General features: G+C 48.1%; 1 protein-coding gene across 10 annotated transcripts in view; it reads right to left on the bottom strand.

The window, feature by feature from the left end:
* Positions 1-5,404: 5,404 nt before the first annotated feature.
* BANP (BTG3 associated nuclear protein) overlaps positions 5,405-25,758 on the bottom strand; it is a 117,786-nt gene continuing 97,432 nt past the window's right edge. For all 10 annotated transcript variants that reach the window (XM_019742730.3, XM_074314467.2, XM_019742729.3 and 7 more), the window contains 2 exons: positions 9,536-9,679; positions 5,405-6,041 (listed from right to left, as the gene is read on the bottom strand). In XM_019742730.3, coding sequence (XP_019598289.1) covers positions 5,970-6,041; positions 9,536-9,679 — 216 coding nt within the window. In that variant the 3' untranslated portion in view covers positions 5,405-5,969. The remainder of the gene's footprint in view (positions 6,042-9,535; positions 9,680-25,758) is intronic.

A 25,758-nucleotide genomic window follows, 5' to 3' on the forward strand; every position in this document is an offset into this window, starting at 1 on the left:
GGGAGGGTAGTAAAAGTGTAGGGTTTTTGTATGCGATCAAAGTTATCATCTTTAAAAAGACTGTTATATCTGTAAGATGTTTTATGTAAGCCTCATGGTAGCCACAAAACAACAGCCTACAGAAGATATACAAAGGACAAAGAAAAGGGAACCAAAGCATACCACTACAGAAAACCATAAATTCACAATGGAAGACAGCAAAAGAGGAAGAAAAGAACAAAGAAACAATAAAACAGTCAAAAACAATTAATAATACGGTATTATTACATCACTACCCATCAATAATTACTTTAAATGTAAGTGGATTAAAAATCTCCAAATGGAAAAAAGCATCAAGTGGCTGAATGGATAAAAAAACCAAGACTCAATTATATGCTGTCTAAAAAGAGACTGACTTCAGCTTTAGGGTACACGTCGTCTCAAATGGAAGGATGGAAAAGATTTTCAATGCAAATGGAAAACAAAAACCAGCAGGGGTAACAATACTTACATAAAAAAATATACTTTACTAACAATTGTTGCCCCAATAAACATTAACTTAAAGAAAAAACAAACAAACAAAAACCCTACACACACATATATACATATATGCACTTTAAGAAAAAACTGTAACGAGACAAAGGTCATTATATAATGATAAAGGGGTCAATTCATCTAAGATGATATATCAATTGTAAATGTATACACAGCACATGGTGCTGAGTTTTGAAAAGATAAACACAACTGACAAACCTTTAACTAGACTAAGAAAAAAAGAGAGACAACTCAAAGAAAATCAGAAATGAAAGAGAAGACATTGATTATAACGAATACCACAGAAACACAAAAGAATCTTAAGAGATAACAACGAACAAACATACACATTAACCAACTGGATGACCTAGAAGAAATTGTCATTTCATTAAGTCTTATTTTTAGAAATAAGACTTAATTAAGAAGATACAGAAAATCTGAAGAGACCATTAAGGAGTAAGGAAATTAAACAGTAATCAAAAACTTCCCAACACAGAGAAGCCCAAGACTAGATGGCTTTACTGGTGAATTCTACCAAACACTTAAAGAATTAATGCCAAGCTTTCTCAAACTCTTCCACCAATTGAAGAGGAGGGAACACTCCCAAATTCATTTTATATGGCCAGCATTACTCTGATACCAGAGCCAGACGCAGACATTATAGGAAAACTACACAACATTCCTGATGAATATAGATGTAAAAATTCTCAATGAAATACTAGCAAACAGAAATCAACAGCACATTAAAAGTACCATACACCATGACCAAGTGGGATTTATCCCTGGGACACAAAGATGGTTCAACATGTGCAAATCAATAAATGTGATACACCACATTAATACAATGAAAGATAAAAATCATGTGATCATCTCAATAGATGCAGAAAAAGCATTTGATAAAATACGACATCCTTTCTTGATAAAACTCTCAACAAACAGGGTATAACAGGGACATACGTCAACATAAAAAGGCCATATATGACAAGCTCACAGTGAACATCATACTAAACAGTGAAATGCTGAAAGCTTTCTCTCTAACATCAGGAACAAGACAACGGTGCCCACTCTCGCCACTTCTATTCAACACAGTACTGGAAATCCTAGCCAGAGCAATGAGGCAAGGACAAGAAAAGGTATCCAGTTCAGAAAGCAAGAAGTTAAACTGTCTGTCTGTAAATGATGTGATCTTATATAGAGAAAATCCTAAAGACTCCACCAAAAAACTGTTAATAAACAAATTTAATACGGTTGCAAGATACAAAACTAACATACAAAACTCCGTTGCATTTCTATACACTAACAACAAACTATCTGAAAAACAAAGAAAACAATCTCATTTACAACAGCATCAAAAACAATAAAATACTTAGGAACACATTTAACCAAGGAAATAAAAGATTTGCACCCTGAAAACTTTAATTTCTTTGATGAAAGAAATTAAAGACATAATAAATGGAAAGACATCCCATGTTCATAGATTGAAAGAATTTTGTTAAAATGTCCATACGACCCAAAGCCATCTGTAGATTCAATGGCATTTTTCATAGAAATAGAAAAAAAAATCCTAAATCTGGATGGAACCACAAAAGACCCCAAATAGCCAAAGCAATCTTGAGAAAGAAGAATAATGCTGGAGGCATCACAAGTCCTGATTTCAAACTATATTACACAGCTATAGTAATCAAAACAGTATGGTACTGGCATAAAAACAGCACATAAAACAATGAAACAAAACCTAGAGCCCAGAAATAAACCCATAAATATATAAAATAATATTTGACAAAGAATATTCAATGGGAAAAGGAGAGTCTCTTCAACAGATAAGAGCTGGAAAAATGGGATATTCACATGCAAAAGAATAAAACTGAAATCTTATCGTATACCATGCACAAAAATTACCTTGAAATGGATTAAAGACATAAATGTGAGACCTGAAATCATAAAACTCCTAGAGGAAAACATAGAGAAAAAGTGCCTTTACACTAGTCTTGGTCATAATTTTTTTGGATATCACACTCCATGCACGAGCACAAAAGCAAAAATAATCAAATGAGACTACATTAAAATAAAAAGGTTGTGCAAAGCAAAAGAAATCATTAACAAAGTGAAAATGCAACCGACGGAATGGGAGAAAACATTTGCAAACTATACATCTCATAATGGGTTAATATCCTAAATAAAACAGAAATTCATACAACTCTACAGCAAAACAAACAAACAACCCAATTAAAAAGTGAGCAGAGAAACTGAACATTTTTCCAAAGACAAACATATGGCCAACATGAAAAGATGCTCAACATCATTATTCATGGAAATGCAAATCAAAACCACAATGAGATACCACCTCGAACCTTTTAGAATGGCTATTATCAAAAAGACAAAAGACAGTAAGTGCTGGCAGACAAGAGGAGTAAAAGGGAACCCTTGTACCCTGTGGGTGGGACTATAAATTGGTGCAGCCACAGTGGAAAACAGTCTGGCTATTCCTCAAAAAGTTAAAAATTGAACTACCATAGGATCCAGTAGCCCCATTCTAGGAATATATCCAAAGGAAATATAAATTTTTCCCTAAGAACGTTTTATGTATTCCAGAAGTTTTGATGTCAATTTGTCATATTTAATTGTCAATTAAAAATACTTTCCTATTTTGATTCTTTATTTGACCTTCTTTATGGTCTAGCCTGTGGTCAACTTTGATAAAGTTCCAAAGAGCACATGGGTGTGCTCCATGACCGCTGGATGCAGCGTTCTACACGTCGCCTGGGTCAGGTTCCTGAGTTACAGTGGAAATAACCCACACCTTACTGATTTTTTATATACTGTTTCTTAAACGTTTGTCATAGATATTGAATTTCATGTCTTAAAATTGTACAGTCTCGTGATCTGTTTTTTACAGGGTAATAAGAGGGGCCTTTAAAACAACTCGGCTCCTTTCCTACCCATCCCAACTTTACAGAGTAATGTTTTCCAATATTTTCTTGTTTTTGACAATTTCAGTGTGAGACAGAGCACTGAGACATATCTGTGTGATTATGGTTCTATTTGTTCACCACTCCTTCTTGCTCTTCTTCTGGAATCCATGGTGTTTCTCTTGAAGAAAATTCCTTACAATTTCCTTTTTTTGAAGAATTATCTGCAGAATTAGCCTCATTTTTGTTTATAAATGGTTTTTGAAATGTCACCCAATTCTTTACTATTAAATAACTTTGAGCTATAATTTATATACCAAAAATTTCACCCTTTTAAGTGTGCAATTCAACGAGTTTTAGTCAATTTAGAGTTGTGCCAACATCACCATTAATTCCAAAACATTTTTGTCACCTCAAAGAAGCCCCATGCCCCATTTCTCCCACCCCCTCATCCCCTGGCAATCACGAATCTGCTTTCTGTCTCTATGGGTTTGCCTATTTGGAACATTTCATATACATAGGATCATACAATATGGGGCCTGTTGTGTCTGGCTTCTTTCGCTCAGAATGTTTTTAAGATTCATCCATGTGGTAGCGTGTGTCACAGCTTCCTTGCTTTTTATGGCTGAATAATACTCCATTGTGTGGATGGACCACATTTTGTTTATCCATTCATCCGCTGACAGACACTTGGTTCTTTCCCATTTGGGGCCATTGTGAATAGTGCTGCTGTGAACATTCACGTACAAGTTTATATATGAACATAGGGCTTCGATTCTCTCGGGTGGACTCGTACAGCTAGGAGTGAAACTGCTGGGTCAAATGGTGACTGTCACCAGCTTCTTGAACAACAGTTTTACTAAAGACCCAGTTCTGTGTAGAGAATGTTGTCCTCTCAATGCCTCATTGGTACTCTACCCTCTGCTTCTGGTATCCTGTGGTTGCTGACAAGTCTGCTCTGATCTCTGCACCCCACTGTAGGTGGTCTGTCTTTTCTCTCTGGCTGTTTTCAGAATTATCTTTGTCGTTAATGGTCTGTGTGTGTCCAGGCATGGATTTATTTTTATTTACTTGGGATCTGTTCTGCCTCCTGAATCCTTTAAATGTTAAATTTCTTCTGTTCTCTCCACTCTCTCCTCCTGGGATTCCAGACACGTTAATTAAACCTTCTCCTTCTAGCCTTATGACTGGTTCTTTTGCCCACTTCCACCTCCTGGAGAATGGCCTCCAGGTGACTGTGAGGGAGTCCTCAGCTCACAGCGCCCATCCTCGGAGCATGGACGGAGGCATGGAATGTAGACAAGCTGTTTCCCTGGAGGGAGCTGCTCTGCCCACCCTACCTTCACCCCTCAACATGTTCCGCGTTAACTACCCAGCCCAGGAACCCCCAGAGGGTGAAGAGGAAGAGGCATGGCTATTTGGCATGGCAACTTGGAATGCTTCCCACAAAAAGTGTTGAGCAGGCATAGTCTAAGCCAGGGAACACAGTTTTGTTGTGGGAATTTCAAAAATCTCACTCATGTAACTGCCAAACGGTGTGACAGAAGCAGGCCCCACACGCTGGTCACGTGTAATGCAAACCACCTCTGTGCTTATGTTTGGAACTGTTTTCTCTGCCTTTCTTTTTTTAACTTTAGACGATGAGGCAGGTTCTTTTGGACACGACTTTCTCTAAGGAGCCCTGGAGCTGCGACTTTCTGGAGTTGATAGCACAGGTTATTGGTGGGAGTTCCTACAATCCTGAAGCCGGCTCACACTGTAGCGGGGTGCCTGTGTCCGAGAGGCACTCTGACTCTGGGGGAGCTGACACTCAAGGCCCTGTTGTGTGGGACTGACAGAAACAGCCATGCCCCTTCCTTTGCAAGGACCCACAAGTGCTGCCAGCACAGCTGAAAGGGCCCGCTGGTGACCTCTGAGCATCCACCAGGAGTGGGGTGGGCCTCGGTAAACCATCTCTGAAGAGGAACTAGCATCAAAGCTGCTGTGGTCATAAATACATTTTATTTCATTAGAAATGCTTAATTACAGTGTTGAGAGCATTTCCCCCTAGAAAAGTAGGTAAGCAATATTTCCATCAAAATCAGTTGTCTTTGCAAATACCTATTTTCATTACACTGAACAGAGCACACAGCAAAAGGCTTCTGCTACTCCATTTTTTTCAATTTTCTTTTTTGTTATAAACACCATAGCAAATTAAAAAAAGCTGTTTAAACAGAGAAAAATATTGTAGTTCTTGATTTTCTGCGTGTACTTAACGCAATCCACACTGTGCTTCCCCACTCTTTCTCTAGACACCAACAGTGTGACTCAAACGAAAGGGGTCTTCTGGCAGGGGCAGCGGCTGCTGTTATCGTCTGTGTTACTGGGACACTTTCTCCTGTGGACGAGGCTTTCGGATGCACTTTAACAGAATGTGTGGGGTCACCTCCTCCGTGCAAAGCCGTGGGGCCAGGGCGCGTGTAGAACTGGGTGGTTGGCTGGAGCCCGCGCTGAGCGCGGTGACGGCTCCATCTCAGGTCCTGTCGCAGTCAGGCGGCCTGTCCTGCATCACTGGATCTGAATGGCTCCGTGCTCAAGCTGCATTTCGGACTGCAGGGTGGGCTGCAGGGTCTCAGCCGTCTGCAAGAGGGGAGAGAGGAGGGCTTTTCTATAAAAGGACCCGCCACTCACCAGTCACAAAACACCAATGGTTTCCATACATAGAGCAAACACACACAGCAGAGCTGAGAGGGGTTGGGTCCCAGCTTCACCCCGGCCTTGAGCAATGACTCTCCCAGATCCTGAGCTACTCACGCAGCAGCTCTGACGAGTCCAGGCCGCAGGCCCTCCTCACGGAGCCTTCCGCTTGCCCAGAACCCCGCCCACCCTCCCATACATGCCACAGGGCTCCTGGAAGCCTGTGCTGCTGATTTCCCACCCCGACCCCTGCTTATCACTGGGGAACATTCTCGCAGTAGTTAACACGTCCTTAACCTAATATATTTCTCTAGAATTTCAGTTACCATTTTGCCTTTTCTTATAAAACTTGATCCAATGTTCCAAAAAACATTTAGGGGCAGCTACCTTTCTCCCCTTAAAGACGTATGTTCAAATTAATGAGTTATAGATATTAAGGACTTTAAATGCATATTCACAGTTTTAAGTTAAAGGGAAAAACACAATCATAAAATAAGTCACCAATCATCCAGAATTGGCCCCCAAATGGAGATTTGGGTTTATTTTAGGATCTACGCCATTCGTCAAAGGCGATGTCACAAAGACTAGACCCTCAGAGATAGGCTCCCAGCTTCCCTAGCCGTAATTTAGCTGGAGGGGCCCGACATGGTGACCACAAAGGAAGATGCAAAGAAAGCCACAGAGACGGAGCACGGAAGTCCCTGGGGTGTGGGGGCTGGTGCTACAATTCCTACTACAGGTCAAGGGTACGCTTCTGAAATACTACACAAACATCAAATGACATTCAGCATAGTGTTTCCTTAAAGGAGAAGCCTTCCGGTTTCAGATGAAGGTTTCGGCACAGGCACCCTCCGCACTGTCTACAGAGCTCAGGAGAGGGGCTGGGCAGGTGCAAGGAACAAGGGATAAACCTAAGACACAGGCGGAATGGGGAGGGGTTCCCCACAAGTTTCTGGACAACAGCAAGTGGATTAGAGCATGCTGGTAGCTGCAGGCGGAGGGACGGAAGCAGGAGGGAGGCCAGGCGGGGGCAGTAAGCATACATCTCATTCTCTACTCCGTTGCTATCTGTCCTAATGGAATGGTTCTCAAGAGCTGCCAGGTGTGAGCGGAGACAAAGAACGCTGACAGGAAGCCAAGGGGACAGAGGGCTAAAATGGACACAGCTTTCTTCAATTCCAAAACCTGTAGAATAACCACAAACTTATAATCCAGTAAGATGACCCACCACACAGCCCCCAAAACCTGCAGGACACGCACTGCGTGACCCTTCCGTACCTGCCCAGCAGCACGGAGCAAACTGCCTTTACAGAAGGACCCCATTCATGACGTGGGCATCACACACTCACCCAGTGTGGGACGAGGTGGGGCTTGCACGGGTGCTTTCTTCCAGGACAAGTTCACTCTCAACCACATCAAATAAGCTGGCTGGGAAGCGCGCGCGCGTGCGCACACGCACACACACACACACAAACACACACACACACACACACACACACCCCCCACCCCACACACACACCACGCACGCACGCACTCTAGGCCACGCATCATCCTTCTTAGTCTCCAGAGCTTCTGTGGTCACTGCTATGTGAAAGCCCAACACCACTCAGAGCCAGAAGTACCTGGAAATGCCCAGGCCACGGGCACTGCTGGAGGGGCCTGGTGGGGATGGGGGGGGGGGTGAGAGGCATGTTTCCTCTGGAACACACCTTCCCAAACTCTGGGCCAACTGGGGCCTCGTTGTGATTCAGGAGAGTAAGAATTTAAGTCCTCACTGGACTACTGAGTTCACCCAGCCAGCCACTTGGTCACCAGGGTCACGTTGGGTAACCCACGTGGCTCTGCTGAGCACCAATCCTCAGCAGCCACCTCATGCGGCTGCAAGGGGACCAAATGAGAATATCCTTTTCTCCAAGGGCGACGGAGAGCACACAAAACCTAGCACAGTGCAGAGAAGAGGGCGAGAGGGGAGAGGAACAGCCTGAAAATTTGGGGCTTTAATTCTAAGCGTCAAAGGCTAATGGCATCAAGAGACACAGGCTCTTAGTGCCTGGCCACAGAAAAGAGAGGAGCAGACCCCGAGAGGACGGCAGAATGTGCAGGAAGGCGGAGCAGGAGTCAACACCCAGCAGGCTGGAACAGAACACCAACAGGGTCCTGTGGGCAGGGGGCTCTGAGGCCGTCCCTTGCCGTCCCACGGTCAGAGCATATAAAAGCCCCAGCATCACAACGGCACTCTCGATCTCAGCAGTAACATTAGTGATTTAAACCTACAGGCTATGTGATTTGAGAAAGCAGGCAACGAGCATTTGTGTCATTTGCAACACCAGCAGCCTTGTGCTTTGTTCCAAGGGACCGCCTGTCTTCTCAGGAGCAATCCTATGGTTACTCTCATAAACACAGGAATCCACCCTAACTTTAGAACTGGTTGTTCCAACACAACCAACCAATCAGACAGAACCCACTCGTACCGTCCTCTAAAGGGGCTCAGGCCGCCAGGCTTCTGCCAGCTCTCCTTGCTAGCACAGGGGCTCAGGCCTGGTTCCCCCAGACCCAGGGGACTGTGAGGAGAGAGGCCATGATGCTCGCTCCACCCAGGACACTCACCGTGGGGCAGCTCCAGGAACGCTTCAAATGTCTAAAGCAGCAGCCCTCTCATCGGACACTTCCAGAAGTGTCCAAACGGAGTCTCAATACAAGAGCTCCCGAGAAAGAGCAGGTAAGGGACAGCGCAGGAGGAGACCCAGCAAAACCAGACAATGAGAAGCTTCCGTGGCAAGCTCACAGTCAGTCAGACATGCTGAAGGAGCACGTAGCAAACAAAGGGAAAAGTGGGCCTTACGAATGTGGAGTTCCCAACAAGGCGGTCAGGATGCCTTGCGAGAAGTGTAATGTAAGAAGCCGGCTCAGCGCCCGCAGGACCCAGGGCAAGCACTACAGCTACCGTGGCCAGCCTGCACTTCCACCACAGCGCTGCGAGCTGCGCAGAGGCAGGTGCCCCAACACCCAGTCCCTGGGCAAAGGGTCGAGGCCAAGGGCTGGGCCTGCAGAAGCACTGACCTCTGCTGCCCCCCACAGAGAAGCAGCGAGGTTTCAGGTCCCGGAGACCCCTCACTTGCAGAGGAGGATTGAACAGAATGTAATTTTTGCCTCTGAATTTATAGACAAACATTTGCATGAGACAGAGTATCTCAAGAATCGGTTTAGGGCTACCGATCTAACTTCTTACCTGTACATTTTCAGGCACTAAAAAAAAAATGGAGCTCCACAGGAGTGCTTCTGTCTGTCCTAATTAAGACTCTTTCACTCAATGGTAATTACCTTGCAGGAGAACATCAGAAGTAGTAACACCCTAACTGGGGCTGTGTTCACACCTGCAGAGGCCCCAGGACCTGTCCACGGACAGGGCATCCACTTCTCGAAGGGACAGGACCCACCTGAGCTGCAGTGGTGTGGTCTGTCACCGGTGCCAGCTGGACGTACTGGACCTGGATGTCACTGCCCTGGAGAGGAGACCCGTCCACGCCTGCAGCAGCAGGGTCCGAAGAGGCCACGGCTATCAGCTGGGCTCCTTGCAGTACCTGCAGGGACAAAGCAGATCACCGTCAGCACTGGCCCCGGTGCGAGGGCAGAGGTGAGCACCACGCACGCAGACTCCGCCATGACCGTAGGGACCAAGGAGGACGGCCCAAGACCACATTCCGCACTGCCGGGATCTGGCTCGCGAATCACTCAGGAGGTGTGTCTGCTTGGCAAGTATATGTGTGTGGTGTGAGCGCGTATGAATGTATCTGCATTTGATCAGGTTGTTCCGCCACTTCTGCAAGTGACCTCTCTCACACATCCACATATTGGACACAAAAATGGCTTTTGAAGCCTCATAGGAAAAAAACCAACTAGCTTGAGTTTCCAAAGAGTGAGTGCGGGGAAGTGGCCAAGGGCATGCCTGAGAACACAGGAACGGAGAGACAGCGGGACACAGAGCAGGAGGTAAAGCAACTGAAGACCCCCCGAAATCACTTGTTCTAGGATCACAGGGAGGGGAGACCTGGAGGCAGCCAAGAAAGGGAAAGGACATGGAGGCACGTCCTCGACCCACAGGCAGGACATATGCACCAGTACAATTCTGGGAGCCCCCAGATCATTTGTGAGTTATGGGAGATGAAAACATGGAGTTCCACAGGAGTGCTTCTGCCTGTCCAAATTAAGACTCCCCAATGAAAAAGCCCCCCAAGAGTTGACGACAGAGTTTAAAGAACAGCAGACACACAAAACCCAACACTCCAGATGGAGTCGAGAAGACCTCTGGGTGAGGGGCGGCAGTCAGCAAAGAGGAAACACTGGTGACGGATGGCTAGAGAAGAACTCCCAGGGGGGAGACCAAGTTCCAGACACACATCGCCAGCACACGGGCCGTCCTCACAACCAGGGCCACTGTGCTGGGCTGTGGCTGGAGAGGGCTAGATGAGGCCTCAGGGGACGGGCTCCGGGTGACCCCACCACTGGTGAGCATCCCCATGACCAGGCCCACTGCCCGCCCAGCCTACCTGGTGCTCCAGCAGCTGGAAGGTAGGCTGGCGCCTTGGTCCCCTGCAGGCCAGGATGGGGAGGTGGGGGCAGGGGCCCTGACGCTTTGCATTCAGGAGAGTGAGTTGCCATGAGCTGTGAGGGTTTTTACTTGGGGGTTGCGTCCCATCCCTCCTTCAAACTATGCTCACGGCACCACCTTCGCTTTCGGGCTCTCCACAGTGAGGCAACCATGACCACACTTCCTGGCCAGCCCACTGCCTCCAGCAACAGCAGCAGAGCTGAGGAAGATGGGGCAGATGCGTGGAGAGAGGATGGGCTGCTCACTCCAGGAAAGGCGGGCTTGGAGTCTGTATGAAAATATAGTCTGTGGTTCTAAAATAATGTTCTAGTTTTTGATAAGCAAGAGTTCTGTTTCTTTAACCAGGAACCCATCAGTGGAAAAAACAGATAAACTCAAATTTTTAGAATAAAAGATGGCAGCAAGTTCTTTTCCTTTTGTGTCTTCAGAAACCATCTGCGAACAGTTTCACATTCTAATGCCAGCTGGCTGTGTTGGGAAGAATACTGCTCCCCAACATGTACACGTCTCATCCCTGGACCCCACGGGCGTGTGCCCTGACATGCACGGGCAGAGGCACTTTGCAGATGGGATTAAGCTGATCCTCTCAAGATGGAGAGAGTATCCTGGAGTATCGGGGGGCCCAATGGCACACGGGCATCTTTAAAGCAGAGACTCTTCCCCAGCTCCAGAGAGCAAGAGTTGACTAGACACTGCTGGCTTTGAAGACGGAGGAACGGGCTGTGAGCCAAGGAGCGTGGTGCCTCTAGAAGCCAGAAAAGGCAGGAAACAGATTCTCCCCTGGAACCTCCAGAAGGAACCGGCCCTGTGACACCTTGACTTTAGCCCAGGGAGACACGTGTTGGACTTCTGACCTCCAGACAGAGAATAAACGTGGGTTGTTTAAGCCACGAGGTGTGTGGCCATTTGTCACAGCAGCCACAGGACATGCATACAACTGCGGTCACCATTTCCTTAACTACCTCCTTTGAGTGCAAGAACTGGCTTCTTGGTCCCCAAAGGGCTGATCTGACAACAATGGTTCTTTATTAAAACACTACTCTTTTCCATTATAAACCATTTGCACTAGTGAGTTTTTGAAAGGTTGAAAAAAAAAAAAACACTGAAGAAAACTGAAGTCTCTATTATTCACATTTTCTTTTTCCCAGCATTTACTCTCCACCAGATCTTTCATGATCAGAAAATAGGACCCAGTCCTGTCCAGGTCCATAGCTTTGCTTCCCATCACCAGGGAGGCAGCCAACCCCCACGTGGCCCGTGGGGCCGAGCAGCCTTGGGCAGCAGCCGGCATGGCCTTAGCAGAACTGAAGGGCCGGCTCAGGTGGGGGGGCCTCCCTGCAGCATACCCATGGCCCTCAGTGCTCAAAGCCAAGGGTCCCCGAGTCTCCTCCGCATAGCCAGGTGGGCCTCTGCTGGGCATCAGTCTCCTCGTGGCTTGGGAAAGCATCAGCATTTTTTTAAGAAAGAGCAGCAAGATTCAGGGCTCCCTAGGCCCCTCCAGCAAACGTCCCGACATGCCCTCCACTCCACAAACTCCCAGCATGGACAGAAAGTCAAAGAAGTCTAATCCAGACAAGTCAGCTGGGACCTGAAGAAAGGGAGACACGAAGCTATATTTAGTCATGGATTGTTCTAGGAGCCTCTGTGCATCAGAACGGAGGGGCGGTGGTTTTATTTTTTTGGCATGAAGAGTAAAACTATCAAAGCCCCTTCAAAAATCACATGTCAGATGTCACGTTTCTTTAGCCTGAGCAAACTGATTCTGACGGGTCTGCTCCAACTGTCAGAATCCACACAATGCCTCAGTCATGTGGGGTGACCGAAGTGGGGTGATTCACAGGTCTGGAGCGGTGACATGCCTGCACACCCCTGGGCCAGCAGGCTCCACTGCATACGTGCCACTCTCTGCTGCCCTGTGCCCGGCGGCCTGCCCTTGTGTCCAGCCCCGCTGGCCCCTGCCTCCCTCTCCTCTGCTCCTCCTCCCCCTGCCTCTGTCTTTGCTTCCCTTCCACTACGAACGGAAGCCAGCAGAGGACCCGGCGATTCCCACCCGGCCCACCACGGCCCGCTCTGGAGCCCTGGCCACCTCTAGGAGCACAGTGCATCTTGCTTGAGTATTTGCTCAGAGTTCCCCCTGCCTCCACCAGTGGAATAGGAGCTCCAGGAAGAAAAGTGGGGAGGGGGTCATGTTTTGTTCACTGCTAAATTCCTAGCATCTAGAACCATACCTGGCACTCGATAAATATTCGTTAAGTAAATGAAAATGAAGCTGATGTTGATGAGGAAACACTAAGAATGAGAAACAGGTGAGAAAACAGGCCGTTGCCTAGACGGGTCCATCAGACAGGGACTGAACTGTGGTGATGTGCAAGGAACATGGAAACATGTCTGCGTGGATTTTCAAAGGCTCTCCTGGTGTCTAACAGGGGTTGAGGCGGTTGTTCCTGAGCCAGGCAATTCTACAGGAAAACTCAGGAGAGGCAAATGGAAAGTTTTCAGAAGAAAATGTGAAGGGGTAAGAGCAGTTAAGAAGACACCTGGGCAAGTTAGGGACGACTTTCCTGTAAGCACAGCATCACCTGAGGTGTGAGTGGAGGACAGTGCGGAGGCCACGAGCCAGGGAGGAATGGGGAAGGCCACACAAGCCAGACCGAGCTGACTGCCTGCTCCGATCCACTGCCAGCCCTGCAGACCAGACGACAGCACGCCTCCCTCCTGCCTGGCGGTGGGCCTCTCCGTGGCCCTGATACGACACGCTCCTTCCATGGCCGCCCTCTTCACAAGGCTGAGCCAGCTGACACGTGTGAAAGAACCTTTGCACTCCTGGATTCTCTGTGACAAGACAAATCCATATTCCCAAAAGGGGGCCAGGAAAAGGCCAAGTCAGTTGAAGGGTATCTGAATCCAAACAGCACTACATCGAAGCCAGCCGCCGCCGACCGGACGAGAACATTTACTCATGCGCTTTGCACTCAAAACACCACTGAAAGGTCATGCACAGATAAATTACAAGTAGTGTTACAGGTACAGTGATTTGGTTTTGATGAGCCATTGCAAGATTACACTGAGTGTCTGAGAGAAATGAATGCAACTTATTGTTAAGTCTTAACTAATGGAACGGACATTTGCCTTTTCTCTGAATTTCAGTTTAGCATCTACATCATCTTAAATTAGCTCAACTGTCAGCAAGTGACTGGCCTGTACTGAAGGCTCTCTGGTATATTCGGACCAGCCTGCTCCCCGAGGCCACGAGGCTGCATCAGCTACGTGTCAACAGACACCTGCTCCACCCAGTGCCCGCTGCCCCCTGCACTGTGCTCCCCAATTCCCTCCCGCACAGCAGCCCTCCACATGAACTCCTCTCTAGAAAAACAAACTCAGATATGTACTGAAGACCTACCATGTGCAAGACCCTGCAGGGGTAGGAATGGGACCCCAAGAACGTATGTTCTAGAACAAACACAAACTATGAAGCGAAGTGGACTGCATTCTGAGAATGAGAAATGTCTAGTTCTCTTACCTGCAGAGACTCAGGAAAGTTCTGCGGGAAGGAGGGATGGGAAGGAAGAGTATCATAGGCAGAGGGAACGAGAAGGCCCAGAGACGGCAAAGGAGGAGACCACGGGGTTGGCGAGGGCTGTGGGGGGAGGGGTGTAGCTCACACAGAGGAGAGGTGGGCTCAGTGCCGGGCAGAGCATCTAAGGCTCCGTGAGGACAGCAAGAGAGCTGAAGGCTCCATTTAATTCTGTCTGGCATCCCATGCACAGGATATTTAACCGGTTAGAAAGAACACAGTTCATCCAGCTGGGCCAAGAGGACTGGAGAGGCCAGGGCAGGATGGAGGAGACACTTGCTATTTGTGGGCCCATCACGGGACCCCACTGTTGTCCAGCCAAGGCCAACTCATCTTTCGTCCCTTTGCCTCTTTTTGGAGTGGCTGTAGGCCCGGGACCCTGACCCAGCAAATAAAATCCAGTATGTGACTTCACGTTGCCAGCCCAGGAATGGACACAAGGATCCAATCCATTCCTCTATTGTCAACTCTCAACACTGGATGGAAACATGGCGCTTTGGCCTGGCAGGGTCTCTGCCGGATTATGCAGCCTCTCCACGACACAGGTGGGGCTGCCAGTTCCGTATCTTCTCTCCACAGACGGCTGCTTCGCCCAGGTCTGTAAGTCTGAAGTTAACGACAACTACTTTGGTTCAAGGATGCTACACTCTTGGTCCTCATCCCCATCTTTACAACATTCCTGCAAACTGTCAATTCTTTGTGCTATGGAATGTGTAGCAATGTTCTTGGGAATCTGGAGATGTAACACCCCTAGCACAGCAGAGCCACTGCAGAAACACTGACCAGACAAGGTGTCATTAGCAGGCCTGGTGTCCCACAACACCCTACTGCAGTTTACTAAGACCGAGAGCAACCCAGCTGCGCGTGGGTGACAAGCTGGTTGGGAAGCCCGGCATAGTGCTCGTGGCAGCTGCGTCTCTTAGTCAGCAGACTTATTCCTGACTTACACGCACCTGGGAACTTTTTATGACTTAGTCCCATGTAGGAATGCCCATGTGACGTCCCTGCGCCGGCCCCCACATTCCTCCAAGTGGGTAACCTCATGTCTAACTTGTACAGTCGTGGGTGGTTTATTCCCACGGCAAAGCTGGGGAAAGGAACGTGGGCCAGCAACGCCCATTCGAGGGAGGTTTGTGATTCAGGTGAGAGATTGTGCTGGGCAACAATGCAGCCACACAACAGCTAGAAAAGAAATCAGTCTGAGGAAAAGACAAAATGTAATAGACGTGTAGGCAATTTTCAAAACCACACAGACAGATGCCCTTCTGGTGGGTGGAGAAGGGGAAAGAGGGACACAGGTTGCAATGCTCTGTGGCTGCCCTGACTTAGCACTGGTTTGCCAGATCCTGGACTGAACTTAATAAAAAAAGAAAAATCTAGGCAATGTTTTGAAATACTAAACTAAAATGTTAGGTACTATAATGTAGTCACAGTTTTGTAATTGATATATATTTTACGAGATTCCTTAATAAGTGAATTTAAGGTCAAATCATGTAACTAATTTTTAAGGAAACTTATGAAATCATGGAACTTATTTCCGAGAAGGTTCTGCCTGTACTCTGGTTTTGGCGATGAGCCATTACCCCCTACAAATGGAAGACATTTTAGGTTTCCTAAGAGATTTTTTTCCCCTGTCAGCATTGCCAATAAAATGACTTTTCACATGATTTACACCGTTGATTAAATCTTAAGGATTGTAATGTCAGAAACCTCAGAATCTAAATGTGCAGAATTATAATAGCAAAGGTATGCATATTACCAGTCTTGCTGCTAAATGAAAATAAAAATGTTCTCCACTGGGAGTTTATTCAAAATGCTATGCCTTTTAAACATTTCCACATTGGTTTAGTTTTGCTAAGTGATTCAGAAACGAGTTAAACACTTAATGTGCACAGAACTGGAGGAAAAGACCGTCCAGACATTTCGGTATCATGCTTCCTCTTCCTCGTACTCCAGACCCTGCAGAGAAAGCCGGCCCATGGGGCCGTCGCCTACGAGGCCTCAGCAGAAGCCCTGTGCGGCCAGGCTGCCACAGTTCCTATGCCTGAACTCCAAGGCGGGGCAAGACACGGCTATTTAGACAAAGCGATTCAAGACATTTTTCAGGGAATCCTCAAAATTTGGAAATGACTCTTCTAAGGTGAGATTAACATTTTGTTAAAGAATGAATGAAATCTTCTCAAAAATGGGTTATTCTTCGGACGAAAGAGTAAACACCGTAAGGAAGAGTACAAAAGGCCCCCTCTCCGAATGGCTAACTTCACCACAAGCCAGCAGAGGCAATGGCACTCTCAGCAGGAACCTTGCCCAGAAGCAGCACTGATTTCTCACAGTGCAGCCCATGGAAGCAAACATGGAAGACGAAAGTCAGTCTCACGAAAGTCAGTCTCCACAAAATAACCACATGGCTGAGGATTCCGGGGATTCGCATCGAGGGAGTATCAGAACTGACGGGTGGGCACCCTGTGGAGTGGGCTGACGGTCCAGGCTGGGAGGGAAATGCCCCATGGACCTCACGTAGTAATGTTTTCACCTTGTGCTGTTTTCATGATAAGAGAATGAATCATGCTAAGGGAGCGAGGACGTCATGCAGAACGACCTGGAAGAAGACCCAGCGGGGCTCTCCTTTCAGACCAACGCACAGTCTGGGGTGGAGAAAGGGCTAAGTGACCAGCACACAGTAGGCAGTGACCAGCTCACACAGCAAGGCACAAATGGGCTGAGATGAGAACGGAGCAGACACCCCCACAGGGCCTCAGGGAAGGCTCTGCAGCCAGGGGTCACTCACGAGGGAGCTGAGACAGGAGTGGACACTCGGGCATACCTGCACCTTCTCTCTCTCTCTCTCTAATAACTGCATTACCCTGAAGGCAGGGTGTTTGTGTGAGGGTCACAGAAGTGAAACGACCAAAATAAAAACAAAAGGCTACCAGAAACAATTACACAAAAGATCTGATTTGTCCACTTCTCAGCTGTGTTGCTCAAAGCTCTCTGCAGCCTCTTGAAATACACAGAAGGCTGAGACAGATGTGTTGGTTTGGACCTGATTTTAAACTGGTGACACGGAAAACCCATTACATCAAACCTTAAGTGCAGAGCAGCAAAGAGGAGGTCACATGCCATTGTCCCATGGATCACTGCGGTGCCCCACGAAGGGGAATCCACTGAAAACCTGTCCAGTTGATCCTTGCGCTGGCAGGAGGATGGCTGGCCCAGCACCTCATCCTGCCTCCTGCTCATCTGATCGTGGCCCAGGTCTTCTGTGGGGCAAAGCTTGCCTGGACGAATTCCCACTCATCTCCCAAAAGTGAATTTTCAGTTCCTTCTTCATTCTGCCTGCTCATTTTATGTGTGGTGCCTTTTTCAAACAGGCTCTGGAACGTAGAAGGCTCTAACTGGAATGCGGTGAGCTCCCAGGCCAGTAGCCAGCGGCAGCACCTCCAGGCTGTCAGTGACAGCGAGCCTGCGGCTGTACTTACAGGGGGGCTCCCAGACGGGCAGCACGTCATCATACGTGAGACACTCACGGACGGGGTGCAGGCACGGGCTACGTTCCCAACTTCATTCAGAGGGTTCCCCTGTACATTTCTGAAGCACAGCCAATTATTTTCCGACAAAAGAAAAGAATGGCATAGGGTACGAATTTAAAGCAGTCTACGAAGGGAATCTGGATCTCAGAGTCCTGTGTTTTGGAGCACACACATCTGGTTTTCCGCTTTATACTGCCAATTCTGAAACTCTGTTTAATACCCAACTGAGATAATGCAAAACTGGTGCAAAACCTAAAATAAATGCAAGAAGCCTAAGGATTTTTCAGTAATATTTAGATATAAAATTCCAAATCCAACCAAGAATCCACCCAGATGCGAGAGAGAGAGAGAGAGAGAGAGAGAGAGAGAGAGAAAGAGAGAGAGAGAGAGAAACCCCAACCCCCCAAAAACAAATGAGAAACCCTCAATGTACTTATAAGATCTGCTTTCAAAAGTTTAATTGTGTGGCTGGGAACAGGGACAAGACTACCAATCCCGAGGCCTCCTGGAAAAGCCATGATCATTTATTTGTTGTGTTTGTTTTAATCCAACGTGTTATGAGAACGTAATCAACCAGCAAGATGAGTTCCTCAAATCTGGATGTTAATTCAAGGAGTAGCTTCCTCGTGACAGGCAAGGAAGAGGCTGAGAGACAGCTGTCCAAGGGATGGCCCCAAATCACCAACTGGCCAGGAGATCTACCAGCCCGAAATCTTTTTCACCTATCAGTATAGCAAATGCCAAAACCAAATGATTATTCTTAAGCCTTTAAACCCACTGATGGAACACTAGTGGGTTTCCCTGGACTCCATTCTGAGTGCTTTCATAAACCACATCACCATTAGTCGAGGGTCACAAATGAGTTCAAATGGCAAGGCTCCTCTGGGGTCGCTCTGGGGTCACCACAGAGCAAGACCTGGCACAGAGACTGCTCAGTCCCCAGGGTCCGAGCCAACTGCTGCAACATTCTAGAAAAGCATCTCACAGCCAGTGCTTGCAAAGCGAACAGGCTAACAGCCGTGAGCTAGATTTACAGCCCGGAGCTGATGGGAAGATGCCCCAGGGAACCCAGGTCCAGAGTCTGTGCACACAAAGCCCTGGTGTGGCAGGCAGTAATACAAAGCAGGTTCTGCTATGTGCTCTGTGGCTCAGTCCAGCACTGGAGCACGAACCTCAAACACAATCCAGGAGAAAGCAAAACAAAACCTAAAAAACAGAATAAAGCAGAAACGGAAATCTGCAGATACTTGGTATTCATCCCCCATCGTTCCAGATAGGCCAGCTTTCCGGGGAACAAATCTTAACCATGTGTCTTAAAACTGTCCAGTTGATTGGGGCTGGGGTAGGGGGAGGTTTAATAACTCCTCCCCCTACGAAAGTCAAATCCAAGGCCCTCCACATTTTCCCAGGGGTCCAGGCTTCTGGCTTCTAGAAGGGGAGGTGCAGGGGTGCGAGGGGAGTGGGTGAGACAGCAGGAACAAAATAAAAGGTTTATTTTAATTATGTGTGTAAGTACATCACATCACTGCAGTGCCGTTCAGACCCTAGGAAGGGAGAGGGTGCACCAGGCTACCAGCTACCGCACTTCACGACTGCAGTGCACTGAGATGCCCAGCCACAGGAAACGAACGCTGCCAGATGCCGTCCGGACTGATAATGAGGACAAAGTGGCCACCACCTCATAGGACGTAGGTGACCTAAGCCAGGACTGCGCTCAGCGCTGCTTCCCTCGCTGTCCTGTGGCAGTGTTCGCACGGCTTTATTTCTTTTTTTAACTTGGAAAACTCACCGCACGGAACAGCAAAAATTACTGGTGTCATAGGGCAAAAGAACAAACTTCTAAAAGAGAGGCTCTGCAACTTACCTACTGAGTTGATTTCAGTAGGAAGCATTAATAAAAATGAATAAAATTAACAGAAATGTCTGCTTTACTGGGTGACATGAACGTCAACTAATGTTCCCTCCTAATCAGGATGGAGAAAAGCAATTTTTGAAAAGAGGGTACACCAGTCCTCAAATTCTCACCTAACAACCCAGATCGCATGAATGACCAGAACCCTCAGCAGACCATAGGCCCCCCTGAGAAAGAGCCAGACAGTTGCCTCTCACAGAGGGCAGCGGGCACCCACAGTGGAAACAGCTTCGAGTCCTTGCATCAATGTAAACGTGCATCATATTGTAGAAACACACACGGCCTTGCTAGTCATGCGTATGGGTGATTTATTATGAAACGCTGACTGACAGGGACGTCTGCACGGTCCTCATACTGGTGACACATCAGCGTGGCGTGATGATTCTATTCTGATAAACCACGGGGCCTGCTGGCTCTTAAAGAAAAGTTTAAAACCTGATTTCGGGGCCAAGTAACCGACTACACACCAAGTGGACAGTCTCACTAGGTGACAACTTACCACAGCGGCCCTCGTTGGTGAGGACGGCACTTCTCCCCTTTCGAGGTGACGGTTCTAGAGGTGACTCCATCCCCACACGTCACCTCAAAGCACAGCGTGACTTAGTGCATCGAACAGGCGCAGGAAACACTGCCCCTTCCTTACCAAGCGTCCCTTCATGTAAGTGAAGAGGGGACTGCGCCTGTGTTCCCATCAGGACAGCCATCAGGAGGCCCGGGAGGGACGTGAGAGGCAGGGCAGGGCACACAGGTGTGTCCCACAGGACGCCACACGGCACCCGGAACGTCACCACTCACACTGCCTCACACACAACTTGTTTCACGGCGTAGAGCTTGGGTTTATCACACATCTCTGTAAGATGTGGGTCCACGGTGAGGTGGTCAGCCAACGTTCTACAAATGATGGGGTCAGGGGTGTTGGGGGCCCAACTGTGTCCCCCAAAAGATATCTCCATGTCCTAACCTCTGGAACCTATAATGTGACCTTATTTGTAAATAGGGTCTTGGAGGATGTAATCAGGATGAGGTCACATGAAAGCAGGGTAGGACCTAATCCCATGACAGGTGTCCTTATAAGAGGGGGATTTGGACACAGAGAAAGGAAAACACCATGGGAACACAGAGGCAGAGGTTGGAGTGATGCACCCCCAAGCCAAGCACTGCCAGGAGCCCCCGGGAGCTGGAAGAGGCAAGGAAGGCTCTCTCCTGGAGCTTCTGGAGGGAGCACAGCTCTGCTGACCGTGAGTTTAGAATTCTGGCCACCAGCACTGTGAGAGGATACATTTATGGCTGTTTTAAGCCACCCAGTGCGGGGTCACTGGTTTGGGGGTGACGGGCCAGGAACAGTCTTTGCACTTTCAGACCCTCCACTAGAATGCCGTAACCCCATGCCCAGGGCCACCTGGTCAATGGTCTTTCATTGACAAAGCTTCAGGCCTTTTGTTTCCAGAGAGCATCCTGCTGGCTCCTTTCCCTAATGTCTGTCAGCTCCTCACAGGTACATGGCTCTAGGGGAGCTCGCCCTCTGCCCTTTCAATGGGACAACCAACGACCTTCTCCCAAATGTCAGGGCCTCAGTCTTCCTGGACACTCCCCAACAGGTGTGGGAGTGGGTCTGCACTGGGTCCAGTGCAGACAGGTCCTGACCCTGCGTGGCTAGTGCACGAGTGACATCAGCCGGCATGACAGATAGGAACACGGCAGGGCTGGGCTGCAGACAAGAGGAACCAGATGCGGGCATGAATCTTAAACCTCTCCTGTTGCTTAAGGACCATCATAAGAAAGCAGCCAAACTTCAGAAGACATGAGCAATGGTCTCTTAAAAAGCCAGATTCCAATTTCCCACTGAGAAGAACTGGCCACCATTGGACCAATTTCTAATTAACCTGCAAGAGAAGGGGCACCTCCTCCTACAAGCTAATGGTGCGTCCCTTGTCTGAATCAGTACTGGGCAGGGCCAGCTCTTGCGACCACTCTCTCCCTTCACCAAGACCTGCCGTGCAAATAGCCGCTGGGATCCAACCCCACCTGGGGCTTAGAACTCTCCAGGAACCTGCCCATCTGACGCAACGGCTCAGGAAATTCCATGCTGAGGTAAGACAGAGTGCAATTACTGCCTGGCCAAGGTGACTAGGACCAAGTAACCACAGATATTTTCAGGCCCAAATCCCCTTTCTGCATCCACAGCAGAACTCAGTCCATCCTTTCTTAGAACAGGCAGGACACTCTGGACTAAACGTTTGTGTCCTTCCCCCCAATTCATACGTTGAAGCCCTAATTTCCCCAAGTGATGGTGTTTGGAGGTGGGCCCTTTGGGAGGTGATTAGGGTTAGATGAGGCTGTGGGGGTGGGGCCTCTACGACGGGATTAGTGCCCTTCTCAGAGGAAGGGGGTCACTGGCTCTCTCCATGCGCACCCCAAGCAAGGCCATGGGAGGACAGAACCAGGAAGAGGGTCCTCACCAGAACCCAACTGGACCGGCACCCTGATCTTGGACTTCCAGCCCCCAGAACTGTGAGGAATAGCTGTCTGCCGCTTAAACTCCCAGTCTGTGGCGTTCTGTTAGAGCCGCCCACACTCAGAGAGTGACGGTAGATAAACATCTTTATCTTCCTTCTTGTGTGGTGGGAAAGACATCCTGAGGAGAGGAAGTTTCAAGAACTGTTTAATCACCAAAAGGGTCCAGCTTGGTGAGAGACCAAGTCAAGAAATTCTGGACATGTTTGGAAACGGCTGGAAGGACAGATCCCTGCGAAAGAAAAATCCACTAACAGACCCACAGGCACCTCTGATAGATCAGCCTTGGGTTTGAAATCCAATGGTGTTAATTTTCTAGGACTTTCCAATGGAAGGGACATTCTTATTTAAACATACACTGTTTTCTGTTCAATGGTCCGGAAAGACCTACTTTATATACATTTCAAGTTCAAGTTAGGAGGAATCCCTTCAGCATATCCCTGGACTCCCGCCGCCATGGAGTGTTTCTCTGGGAGCATTTTGAATCTGGGGATTTCACAGAGCATTCGCCTTGGTCCCTCGACACTGAGAGACCACGTTTCTAACCTCTAGAAAGCAAAACGTAAGACAGGCAGGACGACGGCCCTTTTAGAGCGCCGCAGTCTTGGCGGGGCGGGGGGGGGGGGGGTTGCGGCCTTGAAGGACTTAGCAGAAACCAAACCAGCGTCCTGTCCTCTCCCCTGTGTGCCCTCCAGGTGGGACCAGGAATCGTTTGCCCTGTTAAAGCACAGCATGCCATTCTCAAACATGTTGTGCAGACACAACAAGACAACTGCTCGTTCTCACTGCACGGTGCTCCAGGCACCCCATTGCGAAACCAGATTGACACCAGGAGTCAGAAACGATGCAAACGGTAAACTTCAGGTGTAAAGGATTTCTTTAAACTTTGTCCAAGTGAAAAACACCCGAAAAGCAACTCTTCACACTCAGCCAACGCTGGGCCACCTCCGGGGAGGAGAGTGTGGGCTGCCTGGGAAGAGTGAGTTCACGCTCGACAATGTGTTTCCATATCATACCCAGCATGGGGCTGTGTTCACGCTATCACTCCTGCACTGAAAACAACAAAATACCGCCACAGTAACTCCGAATGAGAGGGAAGGAGGGAGGGAGATAGGGAGGGCTTGCTTCTGTAAATGATTCCGTCTCAGAAAACACAGTTTTGCACATATGGAGTTCAAGCTACAAGTTCAAGCTGAGCCCAGGGTGAGGATGCAGCCAGGCCAGCGCCCAGGGGCAGATCAGTGGAATGAAGACCTGGAGCTCCCTCTTCCCGTACCCCTCATGGGCCAGTGGGTGACGGAGCCGACGGAGGGCCGAGCCAGGAGAGCAGAGATCGTACATGAAAGGCCGGTAACAGGGAAGCCCCTGCATCCTGCTCTAACACAGTGTGTCCTCTCTGGGGACGTCCTGGCTGCTGCTGATGGCTGCAGGTGTCAGGATCACACAGGCTGTTTTAGTCATCAGAAGAGCCCCTCGATCACCATTCTGAACCTGAGCAGATAAGCACCCGGAGCTCTGGCCGGTGGGCAGGACCACCAGGGCGAGTGCATTTGCGAGGGAGCAGCAGGGCTGGCCGGGGTCCCGGGGCCTCAGCTGTGCGCTGGGCACTCGGCACAGATGCCATCTTGTTTGTTATCATTAGCTCCACTTTGCCAGGAGGAAACAGGGCCTCAGAGGCTAACGTATGTGCCCAGGATCAGAGGCCAGTAAAAATACAACCAAACAGAAGAGGCTTTGAACACAGTTGTGGCAGCTCCTCTGGGCCGCTCCCATCACACCATGAGGCTGGAGCCAATCACTTGTGTGTGACGGAGATGTGTTAGAAAAAAGTGAAAAGAATGATTACACAACAAGTCATATAACTAAGAAACTTCAAGAGCCTCATTTGACTTTAAAAATAATTTCCCCTTAGAACAACAAGGGAAATTATGCTAAATCCCCTCTACTTTGGCCTTTGTTAAGAAGAGAAAACAGCCTCAAGGCCTGCATTCAGTTTCTTTTTGGCCGACTTGTCTCTTGGCTCAACACCGGCCAATCAATCAGGGATCGTTTGCCCCTGGTGCATTCTCCAACACGGGGGGAACGCAACTCAGGTGCCAATGGAGCATCCTCCCAAATGTAATAAGACAATTTTTCTCAAAAAGATTAGCCAGTTGCTTACATCTGAGGAACTATTTTTGAGGAGACACAATTTTCCATCCTCTTTTTGCAAACCTTCCAATAACTAGGCCCGATTTACCCAACTGTTTTCGACTGAATGTGATGGGCCCACCAGTGGCCTGGGGCTGGTGGCCCATGTCTGTCATCTGGCCTAGGCAGCTTCATGTCTCACTGCTCTGTCACTGCCTGCCCCACTCTTGGTGACGTAAGACATTCATTAGCGGATAGGCACATCTGCACTGGGCTGTTGGCTCTCTATTCTAGGGGCTTCCACCTGTACACCTCGACTTGCATCTTTTGCCAGCTGGAACGCCATCCTCAGAGCTTAGAGCAACTTTCAGTAACAGGCACAGGGCTAATTTCTATGGACCGTCCCTAATACCAAGTGGACAGTACTGAGTGCTGTGTGTACAGGTGATGACACAGGAACATGAAGTGAAAAGAGTTACTGAAAGCAAATGCAATAGCTCAACAGGGCAGATGAACAGGGAGAATTAAAAATTAATCTGGGTTACTTTACAAGCTTTTTGTTTTACTTTGGAAGTCAACATGAAACAATGGCTTAAATTTTAACAATAAGTGACTATATTTGTATACACATAAAAATCATCTCTAGATTATCTGTCTGCTCTGAATGTATATTATACACAGAGCAGCTACCAGTTTAATGTGTTCTTAATCTCTCCCCTCCCGTCCATTTTTCTCTTACACACACACACACACACACACACACACACACACACACACCCTCTGATGGTCTCAGACATTATACTTTCTCTCCAACCCAAACCCAGTGGCATGTCACACATATTTTCATTTCATTTTTGGACTGCAAATCCTTAGAGGAAATGTGAAGAAAGGTGATAGTGGATTTTACCAAATACTTGCAAATATTCTCATTATCTGAGTGAGAGGAAACGTGGAACCTTCCAGCTGCTCAGAATAAGGGGAATCATCCTGACACTTTGGTATGTTACTTGATCAGAAATCAACCTCTGCTCTGCAACTGCATAAAAAGTCATAATACCGTGTGTTTCCCCCAAAATAAGACCCAGTCGGACAATCAGCTCTAATGCGTCTTTGGGAGCAAAAATTAATCTAAGACCGGGTCTTATTTTACTATAAGACCAGGTTTTATGTAAGACCAAGTCTTCTATTATATTATACTAAAATAAGACCAGGTCTTATATTAATTTTTGCTCCCAAAGATGCATTAGAGCTGATTGTCCGACTGGGTCTTATTTTGGGGGAAACACAGTAGCACTTGCACTGGTTCTGCTATGGATTGTGCCAAATTTCTAAACATAAATCCTTCTGTAGACAGCACTGTCTGGTCCTGTCTGCATGTGCTCCATAAGCCT

This window comes from Rhinolophus sinicus, chromosome 8 (genome assembly GCF_057876585.1).
Source record: "Rhinolophus sinicus isolate RSI-liver-muscle chromosome 8, RSI-T2T, whole genome shotgun sequence".
Taxonomy (NCBI): domain Eukaryota; kingdom Metazoa; phylum Chordata; class Mammalia; order Chiroptera; family Rhinolophidae; genus Rhinolophus; species Rhinolophus sinicus.